The 21,950-nt window shown below is 37.6% G+C and overlaps 1 protein-coding gene across 1 annotated transcript; it reads right to left on the bottom strand.

Annotated features, from left to right (window-relative positions):
* Positions 1-3,464: 3,464 nt before the first annotated feature.
* Positions 3,465-17,449, bottom strand: slc6a3 (solute carrier family 6 member 3). The gene is made up of 16 exons (XM_086310810.1): positions 17,199-17,449; positions 16,448-16,555; positions 15,928-16,138; positions 14,900-15,031; positions 13,234-13,450; positions 11,708-11,846; positions 11,368-11,502; positions 9,954-10,057; positions 9,198-9,322; positions 8,835-8,947; positions 8,500-8,628; positions 8,203-8,302; positions 6,541-6,641; positions 5,717-5,884; positions 5,498-5,569; positions 3,465-5,398 (listed from the first exon to the last, which is right to left on the bottom strand). The coding sequence occupies exons 2-16, from the start codon at positions 16,502-16,504 to the stop codon at positions 5,375-5,377; spliced, it is 1,827 nt and encodes a 608-aa protein (XP_086166936.1). The 5' UTR covers positions 16,505-16,555; positions 17,199-17,449; the 3' UTR covers positions 3,465-5,374.
* Between the last annotated feature and the right edge of the window lie 4,501 nt (positions 17,450-21,950).

The following is a 21,950-nucleotide window of genomic DNA, read 5'->3' as shown; positions in this document are numbered from 1 at the left end:
ACAAACACCATTTCACCAACTACAGGCCTGTCTCTTTACTACCTCAATTCTCAAAAGTTCTTGAAAAACTGTTTAAAAACCGACAGTAAAAATTTATAGATAAACAAAAGCTACTCACTGAGAGTCAGTACGGATTCAGATCAAGCAGATCAACATCATTGGCACTATTAGATTCAATAGAATACATCACAAATTCCATAGACAAAAAGCAATATGTGGCTGAGTTATTCATAGACTTGACAAAGGCATTTGACACTATAGATCATGATATATTAATAAGAAAACTGGAACGTTATGGTGTCAGAGGGGTAGTTTCAGATTGGGTCCGGAGTTATTTAAGTGACAGAAAGCAGTTTGTGAAAATAAATGGTTGTTCCTTATGTATGGACATTGCTTGTGGTGTACCCCAAGGGTCAGTTTTGGGTCCAAAATTCTCCAACTTGTACATTAACGACATCTGTAAAGTGTCCAAAGTATTAAAAATGGTTGTCTTTGCTGACGACAAACATTTTTTGCTCTGGTGATGATCTGCAGAATTTATTGGAGGATATGACTAATGAAATAAGTAAAGTGAAGTCCTGGCTTGATAAAAATAAATTATCATTAAATTTGAATAAATCTAAACTTATGTTATTTGGAAATAGTAGTTTAAATACAAATGCAAAGATTCAAATAAATGGTGTTGATATTGAAAGAGTCAGTGAAAATAAATTTCTGGGGGTAATAATAGATGAAAAACTTAACTGCAGAGCTCACGTAAGATACATTCATTCCAAAGTATCACGAAGCATTGCAATACTAAACAAGGCAAAACAGGTATTCGACAGAACATCACTTCATATTCTATACTGTTCACTGGTTTCACCATACTTAAGCTATTGTGCAGAGGTCTGGGGCAATAACTATAAAACCACATTACATTCACTTTTTACTCTTCAAATAAAAAGCAATTCGAATCATCCACAATGCAGGTTATAGGGAACATACAAACTCACTATTTTTGCAGTCTGAAATATTGAAAATTGATGATCTAGTGAAATTCCAAACAGCACAAATTCTATTCAAAGCAAAAAATAAAGACCTGCCAGGTAATATTCAGAGTATGTTTTTTTTGAAAGAAGGAAGTTGTAATTTAAGGGGTTTTTGTAACTTCAAAACAATGAAGGTACGTACTACAAGAAAAGGTTTTTGTGTTTCTGTTCATGGAGTGAAACTATGGAACAGTCTGAATATGGAATTAAAGCAATGTCCAAACATAAAACTGTTCAAAAAGAGTTATAAAAATATGATCTTCTCGAACTATAAAGAAAAGGAAAATATTTAAATTAAGTGAATGTTGCTATTTAAAAAACAAACAAACAAACAGACAAAAAAACTCATGATGTGATATTATAGTATATAGTATATCAGAAATCTGTTCACTATTTTTATTACAAATTATATCAGTAAGGAAGCTGACTAAATATTAACTGATCATTTATGGCAAAGGGGTGGGATTAAATAAGTGTTTACTTCTTCCCACTCCCTTTCAACATGTAAATTAATCAGAACTTTTTTTTATGTAATTTGTATAGTATTTTTTTCTTTCTTATTTTCTTTTCTAAATGTACTTGTATATTGTTCACATGTTGGAATAAATTACCAAATTACCCAAATTACCAATTACTTGAATCAGCACTTCAGCTTTTATTGTAGTGTTTTTTGACACTGGTATCAAAAGTAGAGATATTCTTTACTTAGTTCTACTCAAATAAAGAACATCTGTACTTTTGCCACTTCTGTCTACTACTCAGCCACTGACAGCACTTCAGCATGTCTTAAATACTCTTGAAACTGAGGAAGAATCAAGAACAATGTAAACGTCCTCCTTTTATGAGATGGTTAGCATGAGGGTCTGTGCAGACCTCCTTTTGCTCTACAGGTCCATATTGCCCTGCCCATACAGATGGTGCACTAGGGCTCTCAAGAACCTAAATATCTGCTCTGGCTGGAGGTGTGGCTGAATCATTTGCCACCTGGGTTCAGTTACTACACCTGTTTCCCATCTTCAAATTACCACTGTGGATTTGAGGACCAGTTCTTACCTCAATTTTGCTGTCATACCTGCTAGTTGTCATTTACCGCCTTGTGTTCCCATGGATAGATGGCAATGTCATGAATATATAGTACCTGCTAGTATTTTATATTTTATTATTATCATTATTAGTAGTAGTAGTTTTCAGTTTATCCAGCTATAATGTGTAGAAGTTAATTAATACCAGTGATAGTGCTATTGATCACTACTTTCTTATGGACAGCAATGGATGATGATCTAGTTTCTTCATGAGCAAAAGCTGTTTGGTGCAAGTTTCAGGTCTGTGGTGAAATTGCTTAATGAACAGGACTTCTCTACATGCCTGAGAAAATAACCTTGAAGGCAAACTAGCCAAATGAACTTCTTCATTATGCTCAGTGTCCCATACATATTTATATATACACTCAGGGTAAGAATAAAGTGTACCCATTGTCGATTCTAAGATTTTACATATCTGGAATCATAAAAAGATCATCTGTCCTTTAGCAGGGTCTAAAATTGCATAATAACAATACATAACAACGGCATCATTTATTTAACAAAAACTAAGCTAAAATGCAAAATTATTGCATGAAAAACTGAGGTGCTTAGCTTTCACATGCTGTTTTTGCATTTTGACTTAGATTTTTTAAATAAATAATGACACATTGTAAAATGTCATGTACTCTCGTGATCTATTTCCTCATTTAAATGAATTGAATAATTTTAAAACATGCTAAGCTTTGATAAAACTATGATATATGATGCCTTAGAAATGAGGACAGATGCACTGAACACTAATGAAACATTTATTTTAAAACAACAACATTTGGGAATCTTTAACAAATGCAGAATGTAGAATGTTACATTAGTGCTTCCCATCATTAGTACACATCAATTAGCAAACTGTAAGTAACTAAGTAAAGTCTAATAAACAATGAAATTGCAGTGAATTAATCATCTTTTCATTCTGAATGACAAATCAACCCTTACAGTGTCATTTAATAACCAGGAAGTTAAACTTTTGATTTCTTTTGAGAGATCGTGCTTTTTAATCATCAATTGTACCCAAATGTTTGTCTTGGTGGATAAGGAATATTATGTTTCTGTGGACTGCCTCTGAAACCATTTGTCTAACGCACTTGTTACAGTAATGAACACCACAGAGTCTGGGTCACGCTGACCAATCTTGAAAGAGCTCAATTATCGGTGCTTTTCACAACATGCGGGCTGTGTTTATGTTTTTCAGTTTAGTGGTTATCTGTTTAGTTAGAATAAATCACTTGAATACAGACATGCCTGGAGGGTAGATGGCTAAAATGTCTCTTTTGGAATACCGAAGACAACGTTATGAGGGATCAATAAACCTTCTGGTTTTTGTACACAAAATTGTTCGAGTGGAACCCTGACATTTGTGCTCCTAATGATCATACCAGATTACATCATTTTTATTTAATATTAAAGTAATAGCTTCACTGATCAGCAGTTACTTAAAAAAATTATTTAGGTGCTAACTTCTATAAAGCCATCACAGTGCCATAAAGAAAGGAAAAGAAAGTATTATCGTTATTGTTGTTGCTGTTGGTTAAAAGAGAAAACAATGAGGTATATTTAAATTGAATTAATTATACTTTATTTGACAGTACAAAACAAAATTATACAGTTGTAAACACCACAAGGCACAGTACAGCAGCACAGGCATACAATTTGGGACATAGTGTTACATGTACCATAAGGAGTGATAACAAGTCATTATTGACCTGTTTGGGAAGGATTACTTGTTTTCTGATTAAACAGAAAGAGTTTGCAAGAGGAAGAAAATGTATGTAAATCTTATATGAATATATGTGCGTTTGTGTGTTTGCAGTTATTTAATATCATACAGTACAATACAAGGCTCTCTACATTACATTTACTTACACAGATATACCAGTTTGTTACATTACACACTATTTATTTGCAGTTCAATAAAAAGCAGCTTTCAAACAGTCTTGAAATACTGGTTAAGACTGTGTAAACTGTGAAATTAAAGCTTTATGCTTTCTGGAGGAAATGTGACAGTCATTGTCGCCAAATCACAACCTGAAACTTTTGAGGAAGGGGTGGGGACACGATTTGTTACAATGTGTAAAGAGTTAATGATCTTCTAAGATGAGCTGTGTACAGTTTAAAAGAAAGTACATCCCTTGGCAAAATATTCTCATTAGATGACGAGATATCTGAATTTTTTTTTTAACTCACCGTGCTCTTTGGTCGATTAAATCAGCAGCGTGGCTAATGCTTTTTTTTTTTTTTGTCTATCGGTACGTTCTTTTAAACTTTAGAATTGGCATTGAGCTCATGTGACTCCAGGGCAGCTGTAATAAATGACAGTTTTATCTTCAGCGTATTTTGTGATTTTTAACCTAAAGAATTACGTTGTGATGCGAAGTGAATGAGCTCAGAGTAAAAGCTCCTTTTTACTCTCATGTCATTTTAGTTTAATGCAATATTGGAATTGGAAATAAAGTAAAAACCTGGTGAAATATGCTCTGCAGGAATCCTAACTTCATAACAGTCTTTTAACAGAAACAGCAAACAGATATATAGCGACATTAACATAATATGGACTGGGATTCAGTAAAACTTTGAGCGCTCAGCATTTCAATTATTTCTGAGCGCTGAATATTTGAAGATTTTTCACCCAGAACAATAACAACAATAAAAACATAAAGGTAATGAAAATAAAGGCCACATGCTGTTTGAACTTTATCAGCTAACTGAAAATGAAACAAACCAACATAAATAAAACGTGACATTGTTTGTGTGTAGCACCTCAACATCTTCCACAGTTGTCATGTTGACAAATGTCCATGGGCATCTAAACATACAGCATTCATTTTCTTGGAGCTTTCATTGGTCGTTATTGGGAATGGCTAATGCAAAAATATCCAAGAACATTTCTCACACTGCTACTTCGCAAGCTGCATTCAGGGACCTTTGCATTTATGGAAAAGAACAGGCTGAACACCACATGAACTGTTTAACTGAATCCCATTCACTAGCAGTAATTAAATGGTGGAGATGTCCAATGCACAGCTTCACACAAAATTAAAGAACACTACGATTTCATTGTGTGTGTGTGTGTGTGTGTGGTTTTTTTCTTGGCACTTTTAAACTTCCCACCACCATTATCATTGTTTTTAAATAAACTGCTCTCCTCTTCTTTGTTCCTTGGACATTTACTGTGCATGCATTCACTCAGTGTCCATGCAGTCATCCTCTCTCTTTTTCTCTCTCGCACTCTCTCTCTTTCTTTCTTTCCCACTCTCTCTGTAGCCCTCAGACCACCAACCAGTGATGCAACTGTGGGGGGGGGGGAAAAGTGCAATGCGTCAAAGAAATAAATTACAGTACTGTGCTCCCGTACAAATTACCATAAAGTATGATTGAATTAACTCTTACAGTGAACTGCCGGACCTCCCCGTTGTCTACCAGATGATGCTCTGTCTCTGGGGTGATGGCATAAGCCAATCTCTGTTCAAGGGAAAAGAGTAATTAACTCTTGTCATACACTCCACTTAATTAATCAAGAAAGAGCTCCATCATGACAAAGGCAGCTAAAGATGGAAGATTAGTATGGATAAGAATCATCTGAAAAGATTTTGGAGCTTATAGACTTACGTCGCAAAACTTTCCAGGCAGTGTGCACAGTTTGTAGATGGCATAGAGAGGCACCATGGTCATTGATGACATGGCCAGACACCACCCAAGCATGTTAGCCCATGCAGGAAACATGTAGGAGCCATAGTTTGGGGGGTTAAATGTGGCAAAGCTCACCACAACCATGAACTATGGGAAAGAGATTTATGAACACACATGACCTGAAAAACCACTGATTAAAAGGAGGTAAGATTATTGCAAGACAACACTTGTGGCTGATGTTAAAATGGAAAGCATAGTAAGAAATGAACTCAATCATTCATTCTCATGATGAGTGAATCACATGCCTTAGCCACCCCAGGAAAGATGAGAGACTAGGGAATAATAATATCCAGTAAAGTTGTTTCCTTTGTGTACGTATTTGGAAGAAGATGCTGTAGTAACAGTGTTTTGCTGCTGACATATAGTTGTGTGAGTGTACTGCAAGACATAAGCAGAGGATATGAACAATCTGATTTATACTCAGTGTGAATGTGAATCAAAAGCTAAGCAGTGAGATAATGATAGGGTTAATGTATGGGGGTTGAAAAGCTACTTTATTCATTCAGCAGGTCTGTTGATTTTTTTAGATGCAAAATTAAACATGCTTTTTTATTTCTGGTATTGAGGTCACATGTTGTCTGTGGAAAACTAAATTCTCTGTTTAAAAGTCAAACTTTGTTTGGTTATCATGATAAAAAAAAACACTGATGAGAGGAGAATCAGATCAAACTACAGTCTAAGTTTTATGCATCTTTTGATTTCACATTTTTTAACTTTCACTTGCTGGGGTTTGTATAACTCACCAGGAGGAAGCAGGGACTGACAAACTTCCAGCATAGCCTCCAGTACCTGCCTGGTCGGTGGCCAATCATCTCCTCAATGTCATCGCTGAAACGGTCCACTCCTAAAACACACAGAAATACTCAATATTACCATGACATGGTTAAAGAAAAGCAGAGTTACAGTACTGTATATTAGCTTGGAGCATAAGAAGAACAATCTCTCTGTCTTTCTCTCTGCACAATTCCAAGAGAAATTTTGGTATGAGCATTATCAACGCAGGGTGTGTGTTCATGCTCCATGTGTATACATTTAAATTGAAAGTTAAGTCTAATACAAAAAAAACTGTAATACCAGAGGTTATCAGGTATCAGTAAAAATAGCAAAAATACAGCATACCATTAAACTATTTGCATTAACCAACGTCATTCTGCAAAGCTAACCATTATGAGCTGCTGCACCATTTTTCACCTTTGTCATGATTTTGCTTCTCTTATTCCTTGGCTGTATTTTGCCTTTTTGCCTTCCTGTCCTGAAGGCATCTCTCACCGCAGAGGAATAGATCCGGAACGACTGCCAGGTATTCCGCACTGCTAGATGTACTTATGTGGTCAAGCATTTCTGTCAGCAGTCAAGAGTATTGGGGGGAAAAGAGCCAGAAAAAGGCCCCCTAAAGCCTTAGGCTTGATTTATCTGACTTGCCAAGGTCAGGACCCACCAAAGTGGGGCAATATGTTGACCTCATTGCCTGGGGCCTGCTTAGTATTTAGTCCTTTATGCACCTCTTCATAGTCATACTTATTAGACATTAGACAAGAAACTCAGTCTCTGACCTTTAAATTGTTTTTCTGTCTGCTGGTGTTTCCGGATAGGGTCTAGAATTTCCACTCAATTATTGTTTTTTGTTTTTTTTAATTTGCTTGTTTTTCTTTTAAGCTGTTATTGCTGTCAGTGAAAATCCATGAAAAAAAAATCAAACACACATAGACTTACCCCTTCCCTCTGGGGGGGGGGGGGGGGGGGGGGGGGGGACCCAGATGGCTATCATTACTGCAATTATCTACAGAACCACAAGAGGTCACTAAAGAGCACACAGGGGTCTAATATTTGTCTTCATGAGCTCCTACCAAAACTAGAGGTGTCTTTCTATACAGTGCCTCTTACCCTGTAAATATAATAATTTTTTTTTTATTTTCTTCCTCTGTCTGATGTCATTCACAAATAATTTAATTTGTTATTGACAAAAAATATGTTAAATGGAGTATCATAAGAATCTGGCCACATGGAGAGAGTTTGACTTGCACACAAGAGCCTGCGATCTAGATATGAGGCAGCTGATTCCTGCCGGTTCCCAAGATACAATTTTCTTTACATAGTTCTTCATCACTGCTGATTGAGCACAAAGATTCACACGGGCAATGATTAGAATTCGTCTTCATCTTGCAAGCACCACAGGTACTGTATATGCTTGTGACTTGGGTAGAGATTTGGTCAGAGAGTGAAGTGGCCAGTAGGAATGGATTGTCTGGCAGCAATATTCTTACATCTAATAGAAATATGTTGCATTGAGGCACAGATGACTTATGCGAAAAGATTTCTCATCAAACCCTTAATAAAGCATCAGCTTTGTTGGCCATGAAAAAAAATCATCCCCCTGCCTCTTTTCTTTAGTCCATCTTTCTCACCATAGAACCACGCTATACCGATGGCTTCAATAAGCACTCCAAACAGAATCGATGTTCCTGCTGCAAAGTGGTCCAGCAGAGTAAACACATACATCCCTCCCTGGAGAGGAAGAGGAGAGAAAGAAAATAATGCCTGTAAGTTTTCTACTGTTACCTTGTTTTTAGACAGTTTTGCAGATATTATGTCTGTACGTATGCAAACACTAGAGTTTAACCACAGCGCAAGGATAAATTCTAACTAGCACACTAACGTGATGTGCATGCCATTAAACACAGACTCCTCAATAAGAGACTTACATTTGTAACACAGAAGAGGGAGATGAGAAAAGTGGAAACAACAATAAAGAGGGTGAACAGCTCTCTGTGCTTGTGGAGGAATTTGAATTCATCAATTAGTCCCGTGATCACTGATTCCATGCCACCCATCTACAACAAAAAACACAGCAGTTAGAAAGAAAGAAAAAGTCAGTCCTGAGCTGTTAAGTCACTGAAGAGGCCCGTCGATGCTTGGATAGTTACTGCTCCTAGACTATATATTTGAGAGTAATGAAAAACAGTAATTTGGCACAGAAAAGGTATGCTATTTGGCTGACCAAAGGGATGTAACTGTGAGTGTCTGTGTGGATACTCACTGCACTGTCAATGCCCAGAGTCAACAGCATGATGAAGAAGATAACTGCCCAAATTGATGACCCGGGTAGTGTTGCAATGGCTTCGGGGTAAATGACAAACACTAATCCAGCGCCTAAAAGAGCACAAAAACCATGAAAAAAAGAGCAAAGGTGAACAGCAGCGCAAAACAAAATGTAGTGCTCAAACTATTTCCCCTTCTAGCAAATATAAAATAAAAGTAAAAGAGGAGGTAGAACAAAAATGGATGTTGTAGATTAGCCAAAATCAACAGCCTTATAGCCTTCCCGTCAGTTTTATGACATTTTAAACTCAAAATTAAACAGTTTAAAAAGCTTTGCATAATCAACAATAAACAATCATACCGTCTCTTGCAACTTTGTCTAGAGCCACGTTGTGCTTTTGGGACATGTACCCAAGGAAGGAGAAAACCACAAAGCCAGAGAAGAAACTTGTTAAAGAGTTGATGGAGCTGGTAATGATGGCGTCCCTGGATCAATAAAAGAAGGCAGAAACACGATAGTCCATAATAAGAATGTAAAACACTTTGTCAATATATCATCAGCCAGCAAACAGTCAATATCCACATAACTGACCAGACCAGCTGTGAATCAGGGATGCACTTAAAAAAAAATTATGTACAGGCTTGACATCAGCTTAGGAAACCTTTGACTGATCTAGATCTAGATAGATTGCTCTGTCAGATTTTCAGTATCTTGCATCATGTGACAAACTAGTGAGTTGTTCTTTTCATAAAAAAAAAAAAGAACAAAACAGCAATAACCTTTTTAAGGTTAAATGGTACGTTAAAAGCGAGTTTATGCTTTTATGGAATCCTCGAAGTGTTAGTTATCAGAAGCATTTTTTTAAAGGGCAAAACGGGGGAGATAAAAGCCACCTGTGGGTCGCAGATGATTTTCAAAGAGTGCAACAGTTTTGATTGGTGTAACATCTAAAGTAGTCTGCTGCGCAGCTTGGTGTCAAAGACATAGAGGGTTTCAAGGAGCTTCAAAGGTTATTGTAATTCACCTGCTTATGTTGCATGTGTGCTTGCAGAATCAGCTTCCCCACCTCCGTGTGCCTCCGTGAATTCCCACCTGCCTCTCCCCGTGTATCCGTACCTGTAACAGTTGTTGCTGAATTTGTTGTAGCTGGAAAAGGCAATTAGCACACCAAACCCCACTCCCAGCGAGAAACAGATCTGCGTTGCTGCCTCAATCCAGACCTGGGGAGAGAAAGAACAAGCGCACTTGTGTGAAGCGGCAAACAAAAGGCACAGGAGAGGAAAAAAGCCATTATTAGAGATAATTGCAGGAAACTCATTCAACAGCAGCAGATGAAAGACGCTTGTGAATATGGGGGGTAATTTTGCAAATTACTGCTCCATGCATCTATCTAATCTAATTCTCCAATTGCTCCCGTGCATCTCTCAATCTCTGTCCTTGCTTTCGCTATCATAAATGAATCCTTTAGTCACGCATGTGGATTTATTGGGACCCTCAACACCTAGTGTTAAGTTAAATTAGATATTTATATTGTGATAGGAGGTTTCATGGATAAGAAAAATATTTGAAATGAGTGACACAAGTAGTTTTCTCAAATTTCTTTATTGCCTCCAGGGAAGGTAGCAATTAAAACAATGCTGTGTTTACTTGCACTAAAATAATTCCACATTCAGGCTTTTGGCACAATAAAATTAAAGGGTTAATTTAACAGTAGACATAGAGGATAGCAATAGTAGAGCCCAATGCTCTTGTTATGCTTCTTGTTTGTTAAGCAAATAAAACTTCATTATGCTTTTTTTCTGTTATCGCTGTTTCGGGTTCTCTTAATCTGTGGACTTGAGCTCAGAATTTTATGTGTCAACATTTTTTGTGTGTGAGCAGGTCTGTTGTCTAAATCACTCTTTGTGGAACCATAATTAAACTAAACTAGACTAAAATAAAATAAACTAAGATAAAACACAGATTTAGACTTTCTTTTATTGATGGCCACTTCCATCTTTTATATACAGCCTGTATTTTCTACCCTTTTTTCTGAGTTGTTGTTTTGTTTTTTTCTGTTTTGGTTATTTATCTCAGAAAATCCATAACTATGCCAACAAATCTACAGCTATAAAATACTTTCTTGGATTATGTTATATCACATTTTGGGTTGATAAGAATATCATTCATCAAGATCTAGGACTTTAAATGCTAAATTTATCAGCGTTAGTTGTTGCAGTATGTGTTGGTTTTGACCTATACACTGGCTTTGCATTGGATGTCAAGCAACAGGTACAAGTTACAATTCCCTGCCATGAGAACTCCTGTTAAGCACAGTAGTATGATATGTTAAAAAAAATTTTGTAGTTGTGCATTCTTCATTTTTTAGTATTGGAGTCTCTTTACATGCAAGTGTAAAAATTAAATACAGGAAATACAAGTGAAAATGTAAATAAAGCCACAGTATTTCCCCTCATACTATATCTTCTTCTTGTGGAACACTGTCACTCTCACTTCACTTGTGTCTCCTCTTTCTTCTTTTGGCGCTCACCTTGGCGTCACAGAGTCTTAGGAAGTCCACGGAGAGGTAGGCCTTAATGCCATCAATGGCTCCAGGCAGGGTGACTCCGCGGAGCAGCAGCACAGTTAAGACCACATAGGGCATTGTGGCTGTGATCCACACAACCTGAAAGAGTCACACAAGGTACACACACACACACACTCACATGATACACACAAGAAAAAGATACATGCATGCAGAACAATCATGCATTTAAAGATGGTGCTGCATTTGACTGCTATGCTGTTAAAGTCACTGTGCACCATGACTCACTTAGATTTTTAGTTTTGCAAATATAACAGTAATTAATGTCTGCTATCTTATATGTTACCTTGCCAGAAGTCTTGACTCCCTTCCAGAGACTGAAGTAGAGCAGAACAATAACCACAGCTAGACAGGAAGTCAGCTGCCAACGTGGACGACCCAGGTTATCAATGCCGTTACTGTCCTGGATATGGAGTACTGCCCTTCTGAGAAAGGAGAACATTCAAGCAAGAGGCATGGTGACTCCTAAATCACCATTTAGTGTACACTGACTGTCTTGTATGTATGAGCACATTCAAATTTAGAAAGACTTCGCTTAACAGAGGTGTGAAGAGACAGGATGAGCTCAAGAATACTGGCCTAAAAAGCTGTCACCAGAATTTCATGTCACACATTGTTGACACCAATCCATCGTCTGCACTGGCCTTAACATTGTAGCTAATTTCTGAGTTTTTTAGTTACCATAGTTACTGCACTAAATCCAAAGGGTTCCCTTTTTTTCTGACGAGAGCTTAGCGTCTTAAAAAAAAGAATAAAAAGAACATATGCAACAGAAGGTAAAGCAACACCTCTGTTGACTTCTCTCCAGACATTTAAAAAGAAAAAAAATAACCTATTTTATTATTTCTGTCATGAAAATGTATCAACACCAATTAAATATATGTTTAAATATGTTCCATATGAACTACAGGACGTAAAATACCATTACTAAAACACACACATCTAAAGTACATACAGTACTGTATGTACTGAGTAGGATATTCAGGGTTCACTGATTCCAGATGTAATCATAATAACTGCTGCAATCAAGATAAAAATGACTAAAGTTCATTATAATATTATTATTCATATCAGAAACTGAAGTATAAACTAGGCTCCAGATACCCTTCATAAGATTGGCTTTACATCCAGTCCCTGTTTCTGAAAGATGATACTTGAGCTTCACCTAAAGGGAGATTTGAGACCTCAGGCTGTCTGACCAGATGCTGCACCAAGTGTCGCTACATCTGTTGCAAGTGCTGAAAATAATGCATTATAATGAATTACATTATCACAAATGGCAGCTAAGATGGGAAAACTGCCTAAAGGTGACAACGTTCAAAGTCTACTTTATTCTAGATAGTTACCAAGCATGTGTCACGTTAAAGACTAAATTCAGTGGACATTGTTTTTGCCTTGATCCATAAATTTAGAGGCAGCCTAACAGATGAGACTAAATAAGATCAGCCAATTTTCAGCTGATATAGTCAAATTGTCTGCAGGTGGTTGTGCATAAATAGCCCACTGCCATTTTATCTAACGTGGATGAAATACTGCATCTGTCACAGCAGAACAACCCCTTTCACTTGCTGAAATAGGAGACACCTGGTCAGCTTCATAAAGGAAGGCAATATTGGCTAAATGCAGCCAAACTGTGCATTTCTGATTCTCTGTTATAATATATCTCAGCTATTTAGGCTGCAAAGGCATTCCATTACTGCACTCCAACCAAACACATCATACCTCATGCAGTAGACATGTGCAGGACTATCTAAGCAACCTTTTTTACTCCTTACAAATAGTGTGCTAAAGCTGAAGATCAGGCCAACTTACTCAAAATACTCCTGAGCCGGGGTGGCTTTGTAAATGTCACTGACTGAGCCGTTGTCAGCCCAGTCGGAGCAGTTTGGACTGTTCCACGTGTTGTTGCAATGAACCCACGGTAGCTCGCCGGTGAAAGAGGAGAAGAGGTAGAACATTGCCCATGAGATGATGACGTTATAGTAGAAACCAACATAGAGGGAGATGAGGATCACTGTAAAGCCTACGCCTGTTGAGGGAAACATAAGTTATGAATATCATAGACACTAAGGATACAATACTGAAGAATATTACTACTAATACTAATAATATTACTGTCTTTCTCGTGACCAGACATAACATATTGTTAGTGCACACCATAAAGCACACTGTGAGTATACAGTAGCCAGAGTAGCCAGTGCTACATGCCTGCAGTCTCACAAAAAAGAAACAACCTTCAAACGCTGCCTCTTTATGCCTTAATTATCAATCCATCTACCCTTTCTGTAAATCAGAAACAATGTCCACTCTTCTAAGGCTGTATTTAAATGTTAACCTTTGCTAGGAAGCATAACTGCAACTGTGCCTTATTGATTTCTTTGTAATGTGGATGTGATATTTGTCCAGGGAGCCATGTCTCTTATTAGCGCCACATGCGGCCGTGCTATCTCTCAATCTCCCTTCACCAACCCTTTCCAAGTCCTTTTTTCTTCAAATGGATTGATCCTGGGAGGAAACCAGCTTTTTGATCAGAATAATTACTGTCAATACGGGCATGTGTACGTGTATTTGAATAATTACTGTTATCCCCCTGCTGAGAGACAGAGAGAGAGTGAAGCGTGTGATTAGAACGTCAACGTACTCTGTGTGGTCCCTGACAGACGGCACATGCTCCAAGGAACACACATAGACGAAAAACACGAAGCAACACGTACACACTGCGGGCCACCTTCAGACCAACAAGGGCACGATGCCACACAAGACAGCCTTATGGCTTCTCACTGTGGAGCAACAGATGGTCTGCTGTTATCAGAGGTAACTTCTTCTAAAAAATCAAAGGGAATTCAGAGAAAGCGACGGATGAATGCACACAAATTAAAGCTTGTTTAAAAAGCGTAAAAAACAGAGCCAAGTAAAGTGTATCATTATATTTTCAACTCATGACTTTGCTTAGAAACGTGAGTCGGACTTCATGTTTGTTTCTCCATTAGTGTATGTTTGGATGGCATTTCTCCTGAACTGCGCTTTGCTTAACGGTGTGTTGAAAAGTACCCAGAACAAGCATCAGCCAGTGTTACCTGCCACTGGGTGACACAAAAGGATGCGGACAATCAGAATAAAAGTCTAAAAGCCCAATTTTCATTTGCTTTCCATGTGAGTGCCAGCAGAACCTGATGTTCCGGGAGGGATAAACAATGCCTGTCGCTGCTCAGCTCAGAGACAAGCAGACAAAAGAGACTGGCATGTGGACAGGCAGGCATGTGGGCAGGCAAGCAGACAGAAAGACACGTAGGGATTAAAGGGAGAATGTTAGCAGACAGACAGCCATGTAGGCAGATGGACATACAGAAAAATGTAACTCGTCCCATGATACATTTATTATATTCCTAAGAGGGTGTGCGTATATCCTCGAGTGTTTGCATATGTGAGCAAGGGTCTGTCACATTTGATTTTACCTTCATACATTTTACTTTCCTACCTTTAAATATGGGACATATCTTCCAGACTCCTGCTGCCCCCTCTCTGTTATACTGACCCAGAGCCAGCTCCATGTAGAAGAGTGGCATGCCTGCTATCACCATGAAAAACAGGTACGGCACCAGAAATGCACCTACACACACACACACACACACACACACACACACACACACACACACACACACACAATTTTAAAAATAAATACATTTATTTACTTATGTCTTGCAGACATGTTCACACATGTAAATTCACAGAACAGCATCAGTTTAGTGCCAGTTTACAGGATCATATGCAGTGTCAACGCAGATTATGAAAATGTAGTATTTAGTATTTTTACATTTTTCTTTCTATGTCAAACTGCCACTGTACGATAGACAGCCCTCTTTACTCCAATAATTGACTATTCTAATAAAATGAAAACACAATTTTCAAAAGAGGGGGCTCATATATAAAAGTGTAGTTTGTCTTTGAAGATAAAGTTTATGCCTCTGACAGAACTTTTGTCATATTTCCTTACATACATATTAGACTTAGCGACGTGAAAGGCTGTGTGTTAGCCTTGACCATAGCTGCAGCATCATTTACAGCTCTTAAACATAATGAGAGCTCTATGTTAAACAGCCATAATTAGTGACACTGATTGTTAGAGCTAATCTATTCAGAACAGCTGTGGTGGTTTTTCCCCTATTTTGATCTCTGTAAAGGGTTGAAATAAGACGAAAACAACGGCCATCATACACACAGATCTGAAGCACACACAAACATGTGCATGTAGTACATGCATGCATAAAGTACTCTAGCCTGTAACTAATTCCTCCTTTTCTCTGCCTTCTTCTCTCTCTGTTTCATTATTTTTCTTATTTGCCTTTGCTCAGCACAGTCACCATGTTTATGCCCTCCTACCCCTCTCAATGTGGCAGACTAATCCCCTGGACTGGGGCAAAAAAAAAGAAAGAAAGAAAGAAAGAAAGAAAGAAAGAAAGAAAGAAAAACACAGTTTCCTCACATCAGTCTCTTCATCAATCTCACCTCCTCCATTTTTGTAGCAGAGATAAGGGAACCTCCAGACATTTGCCAGGTCCACAGCAAATCCAATCACGGACAGGAGGAAGTCAATTTTCTTTCCCCAGGTCTCCCTCTCTTCCTCCCCACTGGGGTTAGTCTGAGTCGGAGTTGGAGTCACTAAGGTGGTCGATGTGAACTGAACCCCATTCTGTTCCTTTACAAGTATCAGCTCCACCTGAAGGGTCACCAAGTTTAAAATCAATCATGCATAATGCAGAATGGAATATTACAAACACATTCACCTTAAGAAATGTTATTCATGGTGATGTATTAAAAATGTACTGTAAAATACTATTATTTGTACTATTTTTACCATTTTTGTCATTCTTTAAAAAAAGCATCATATTTGTATAATGCTGATCTTTAGCACTTTATAGTTTAGTACAATATAATGAGTCACACAGATGAGAGAGCAAATGCAGTCATTTCATAAATTGAGACCTTTGCACAGTAACAGCCTTGTGTGTCTTAGATCTGTACCGACCTCTTTTGGACCCATCGTGTTGGAGGTGGGTTTTTCTGGGGCTACAACTGAGGACATCACGGTGCAAAATGGTAATAGTTGAAATCTCGGTAGGTAAAGCTGACAAGTCTTGAGCACAAAATGAGACAGAAAAAAATGAGTTTGTTTTTTTTTATTCCGTTTGTGAAGAATAAGGTTTTTGATTCAAGTATAAAAATCATCAAAAGGATCACTGGGATGAAAATTAAGGATTAAGAACAATATGAGATGCTTTTAAACACTGAAACTGTAGCAAAGATATACATGTTTTTAAAAAAATTAAATGTGGCATAAGAGAGAGAAAGAGAAAACACAACAGAGTCATTTGATTCAGACTGAGGGTAACAAGAAGGGATGGGGGAGCATGTCTACAAGGTCATCACAGCATGCTCGTTTTATTTCACAAGTGCTGATAACCATTTTACTTGCAGAATGGCCTAGTATGTTGATGATGCACACTATCTACCAACATGTTGTACTCCAGATTTAATTTTGGTTTAAAATTATGTCACAAAAATACTTTTTATGTGAAAGTGTATGTGTTTTTTTGTTTTTGTTTTTCTCTAAATCTTTTCAAAAGGATCACATCAAATTATTGTAATTAAATTGCAATTAATTAATTTTTCTTTTTTACTAACAACACAGGATATAATGGATATATAATGCTATTAATACAGGGAAATACAGAGTTACAAAGCACAAAACATTTTAAACTACAAAATGATATTCTTACCTTTTAGAAATAATAGCTGAACTCCGATGTCAGTTTGGATTCAATTCCAGTGCTGATGTTCTCTAGTGTGCTGTAAACTGATGCTGATCATATTTACGCAGACCTTCCTTGATAAGTTAGACTCAAAGCAAGAGATGTTAAGCACAAACAGAAGGGGGGAAAAAGATGATAATTAAGAGAGAAAAAGATGAGGAACTGGCAATCTATGAGTTATAGAAAGCCCTCCCACCCTCCTTGGCTCCACTGACAGACACACAGAGCCCCGAGCACCCTGTGGGTTTGTATGGAGATCTGTCTGCGGGACCACTCTTGAAATATGAGAAACAATCAACAACACCCCCCCATCACCGTCACTCTCCTCCCTCCCTCCTCGATCAAGCTTCATGTCTTCCTCCTCCTCTCTCACCCATCATATATCCATGTAAGTGTGAGGGGATAAAAAGCAAATACAATATTGCAACACTTATTCCCAGATGCATGCAGTTTCAGCATCGTTATCATCCTCTTGATTCAGATACATTATAGCTGTATAACATAAGCACCTAATCTTTTCTGGCCCACGGATAAGACAGCAGTGAGAGCTTAAAGCTTAAAGATTTCTAAAATAAAGTGCAAAAAATTTTTTAAAAAACATAAATAAATTTAAATAATAATTTTATTAATTACATTGAAAAGCCTTAATTTTGCATCTAACCTACAGCTGTATTGGTAAATGGACTGATTCTTATATAGCGCTTTCCTACTCTCCCAGAGAACTCAAAGCACTTTATACGACATGCCACATTCACCATTTCACACTTTCTTTTATTCTTTCTATCCACTATTCACACCTTCATACTCCAATGGATGCATAGTTAGTATCTTGCCCAAGGATATTTGGCATGCAGACTGAAGGAAACAGGGATCAAACCACCAACCTTCCAATCAGTAGATGACCTGCTCTATCTCCTGAGCTACAGCCACCCTTTATATAAGGTAGAGTGGTTGTGGTTAAAGCTGTTCATAGACTTTCTTGGTTTTATGTTCAGGGAACTCACCTTTAACAGCAATACAGTTGGCAGCAATTCATTGCAATCTCAATACCCAAAGTAATAAGGTGATAGAAGAAAGACGGTGGTAGAAAAAAGAGAAAACCATACAGCTCCTTCAACCTCCAAAATAAAACTATTCAGTAAATTAATTTGCAGTGGGTCTGAGGCATTATCACCAATATATGATTTGCATAAGCTGCCATAACAAGAACAATTTTAATATATAATTAGAAAAAATGTATTTTAATTTGTCTTAAAAAATGTCTAAAAAACCAAAATAAATACGCAAAAGGGTTGGCTTGGCCGAATCAGCATGAACACAGAATACCATTATGCAACAAACTGCAATGATTCAGTCTCTCAAAATCAAATCTCTAACTTGGTTTCACCTGAGATTCAAACTAGCTTATAACAATACCTGTCTCCTGGAGCAGCTAGCATTAGCGAAAACCCTCAAAAGAAATGAAACATTGTGAGCAGCAGCAAGAAAAGGCAACCGTATCTAATAATAATATGCATCGAACCCTATCCCACTTGAAATCAGTGTCAGTCGCACAAAGAACAACACACACACAAACAAAATACTAATTGAACTAAATGAAACTTTGCTTTGGGGTTTAATAGTAAGAAGTAGAAGTAAGGTGTTCTGGGAGGTTTTAATAATTTTGCCTCTTATGTGTAAAACCCAAGGTTAACATCAAAGGTCTTTCTTAGTTGATACCCCCCCCCCCCCCCCCCCCCCTTCTACCTTTAAAACGATCTCAGTGACCAAGTGACACACCGTGTCCAAGCAAAAATGTCATTACCTGTAATGTTCAGCAGGCAAAACAGAATCAGCACTGACACTTAGACCCCTTCCATTTCAGATTTAACCACAGCAGGACCAGGGCATTGAATAACCCAATCAGCCTGCTCCCCTTGGACGGACGTATAACTCATGTTTAGAATGGCAACTTGTTGTTTGCAAGCCAATCGTGGTGATCAATTGTCCACCAACCCCAGCTCAACTGACACAATACACAACGCACACACCTTTAAAGTGCAATCATCCTTCAAGCCTCGTATCAGAAGTTGTTGGGTCGATGTAAGCCGTGCTGGAATTATGAGGTTTCCGACAGAGCTTGGACAACGATGAGTTGAACATAATCGAGTGTCTTGTTTTCATAAATGCAACAGCTGAGACCCAGAGGAGAAGGGTCACGAGGAGGAGGAGGGGAGCAAGCAGGAGCAGAAGATAGGCAAGGGTGAGGAAAGAATGGCAGAGGAGGAAGTGAAAGGCAATGCAAAAGGAAAAGAAAATGAGAAAAATGTTAAAATGGGAAGAAGTACAGTACAGTACCAGCCAGTAATACAGTATTACTGGCTGGTAACTACTACAACCTGAAACTTTCCTTTTCGTTCTAATGAGTTTTCTCCTTTGAATAAGCAGTTACATCTAGATGATGATTTGAGAGGGTTAGTAGATGCACAAGCCCGTTTTCTCCTTGTGAGCGCCGTCTGCTTGATCATGAAAGGAGGGAAAAAGAAACACAGGAGAAGGAATGAGGACAAATTCTTAACCCATTGAGTCATGAGCATAAGCACTCATTTCAGACAATAAGAACATTCCTCCCCTCCACAGACTAACCTATTTAACCTCCTGAGCATCACAGGGGGGGTTCCTGAAAGTCTAATTCAATAATAAATTATTTTTGAAACAGTTTTTTTTTTTTACTTGTGTTCTCTAATTGGGAAAATGCCATTAACACTTTTCAGTTACATACAAAGCCTCTGGTAACCACAAAGGAACAATAATAACTCTTACATACAGTTATTGAGCAATTGGTTTCAACTGACTGAAGAGTCTTCAGCCATGGTAATTGCTCAGGGAGTACATACACACTGAGGTTTTGTACTAAATGTTTATGCAAGCATGGTAGCATATTGTTGCTGGATGTTTTACAGAATGGCAGAGAGAATTGCCTAGTTTTGCTACACACTAGAGGTCACACTATAGAGGCCCCTAAGTAACAAGAGTGCATGGAAAATAAATTCATTGAATTACACACTTCTGGAACTAAAGGAAAAGTCAAGGGACGACCAGTATTGTTAGCATCCATCCCCTGTGAACTCTGAATGTCTGTGAGTAACCCATTATGTACATGGATAGTGTGTCACATGCACATAATTTATGTCAAAACATTTCACTGTGGCTCAAAGTGGTGGAACTGGGTGAACAGAACAGAGATTAACGTCTATAGAGAGGTGACCAAAGTATATCTGACAAAAAAACAGAGCTGGAAGGAAATTAAATGGCTGAATATACTTGTGCAAATCATTTCATAAACATGACCTCAACGTATTGTGAGTCACATAATTTGCTAGATATTTAACTTAAATTGTACCATTATGGATTTCTCCTACCCCAGTCTCCGTCATGCAGCCTACTGCAGCTCAACATACTGGACTTAAAAGAAAAAACAAACAAACAAACAAAAAAAAAAAAAACACTGCATTTTCTCTGTGTTTCCTCAAGAGGGAGGCATTTCTGCAATAACAGGTCAAGAAAATAGATGACTGTATGAACATGTGGCCTGACTACGTTTCTATCAACCTTATAATTCATGGTTATAGATGTAAGGCATATATGGAAGATTAAAACAATTTAAGAATTGATACTGCAATTACACTTTCCTCAATATCTTTAACATGCGTTATACAGTAAAGCTAAATTCATAATTACAAATAGAATTTTTTTTCACTGCAAAGGCTTTCTTGTACTGATGTAGAAGTCATTGCACCCCAACCTCACATAATAAAACCTCTGTTACAGAATGACCCAATAACACTGTGACAGACAGGAGTGTTGATGCTTCTTTAATTCCATCGGCGAGTCACATTAACAAGTTATATCATAGCAGTCCTGAACAAATTCAAAACTCTCAATCATCAAAATGCATTAACAAAATAAAAACAAAAACTTATTCAGAAAAAAGTTTGAAGTAAAGCTACAGGAGAAAAGTAGTTCAGTTTCATGGTCCATATACAGTGAGCCATCAGAAAGTTAATATCGCTCTTTCAGAGTACACAAGTCTTTCGTCTTAGGCTCACTGTTAGATAAACTGTTTAAGCAGGCAGTAATAGCATACAAGTTCTCTCATAGGTTTACATTTTCTCAGACTGATACAAAGTCAGGAAAAACACTGCCTCTACTGAGGTACCTGAAATGAAAATATGTGAGTGGAGGGAGACAAAAAAGTCATGAAAGGAAAGGAAGGAAATTTTCATATAGCCCCAATGCAGAATTGTTCTGAATATAAATACTGACTATATAAAAAGCAGATCTTTGACTTGAATACATATCATAGTACATCATCATCCTCTGACCGTCCAGTGGAGCTTTCCATTTAAAATAAAACTGCAGGAGGGGTTACTGTGGCTCAATAAATCGCATTCTGTCAGGTGCTGAAATATTGACTTCCTGTTTCAGCCGTAATTCAAAATAAGATTCCCCATTTATATACAAAAACAGTATGGTTTCAAACATACAGAGTGAACTGTTAACTATGCATTAGAAAAATCACATCACTAAGAAGTACATTTAATACTTATCCATTTCACGGTGCAAACAGGTTTAAGTCATTCAAATCTTTACACTGATGCCAAGTCCCAGAAGTTCACAAATTCAATTTCAGGCTACAAAATTTCCACAATCCTGAGATGTTGCAGAAAAGTAGGGCTA

The sequence above is a fragment of the Aulonocara sp. 'chitande type north' Nkhata Bay genome, linkage group LG11, assembly GCF_057382095.1.
Source record: "Aulonocara sp. 'chitande type north' Nkhata Bay isolate Kocher_YH1m ecotype deep benthic linkage group LG11, A_spYH_male_GT1.1, whole genome shotgun sequence".
Classification (NCBI taxonomy): Eukaryota; Metazoa; Chordata; class Actinopteri; order Cichliformes; family Cichlidae; genus Aulonocara; species Aulonocara sp. 'chitande type north' Nkhata Bay.
Note: the sequence above shows the minus strand (reverse complement) of the source record. Positions and strands in the feature narration are given on the sequence as shown.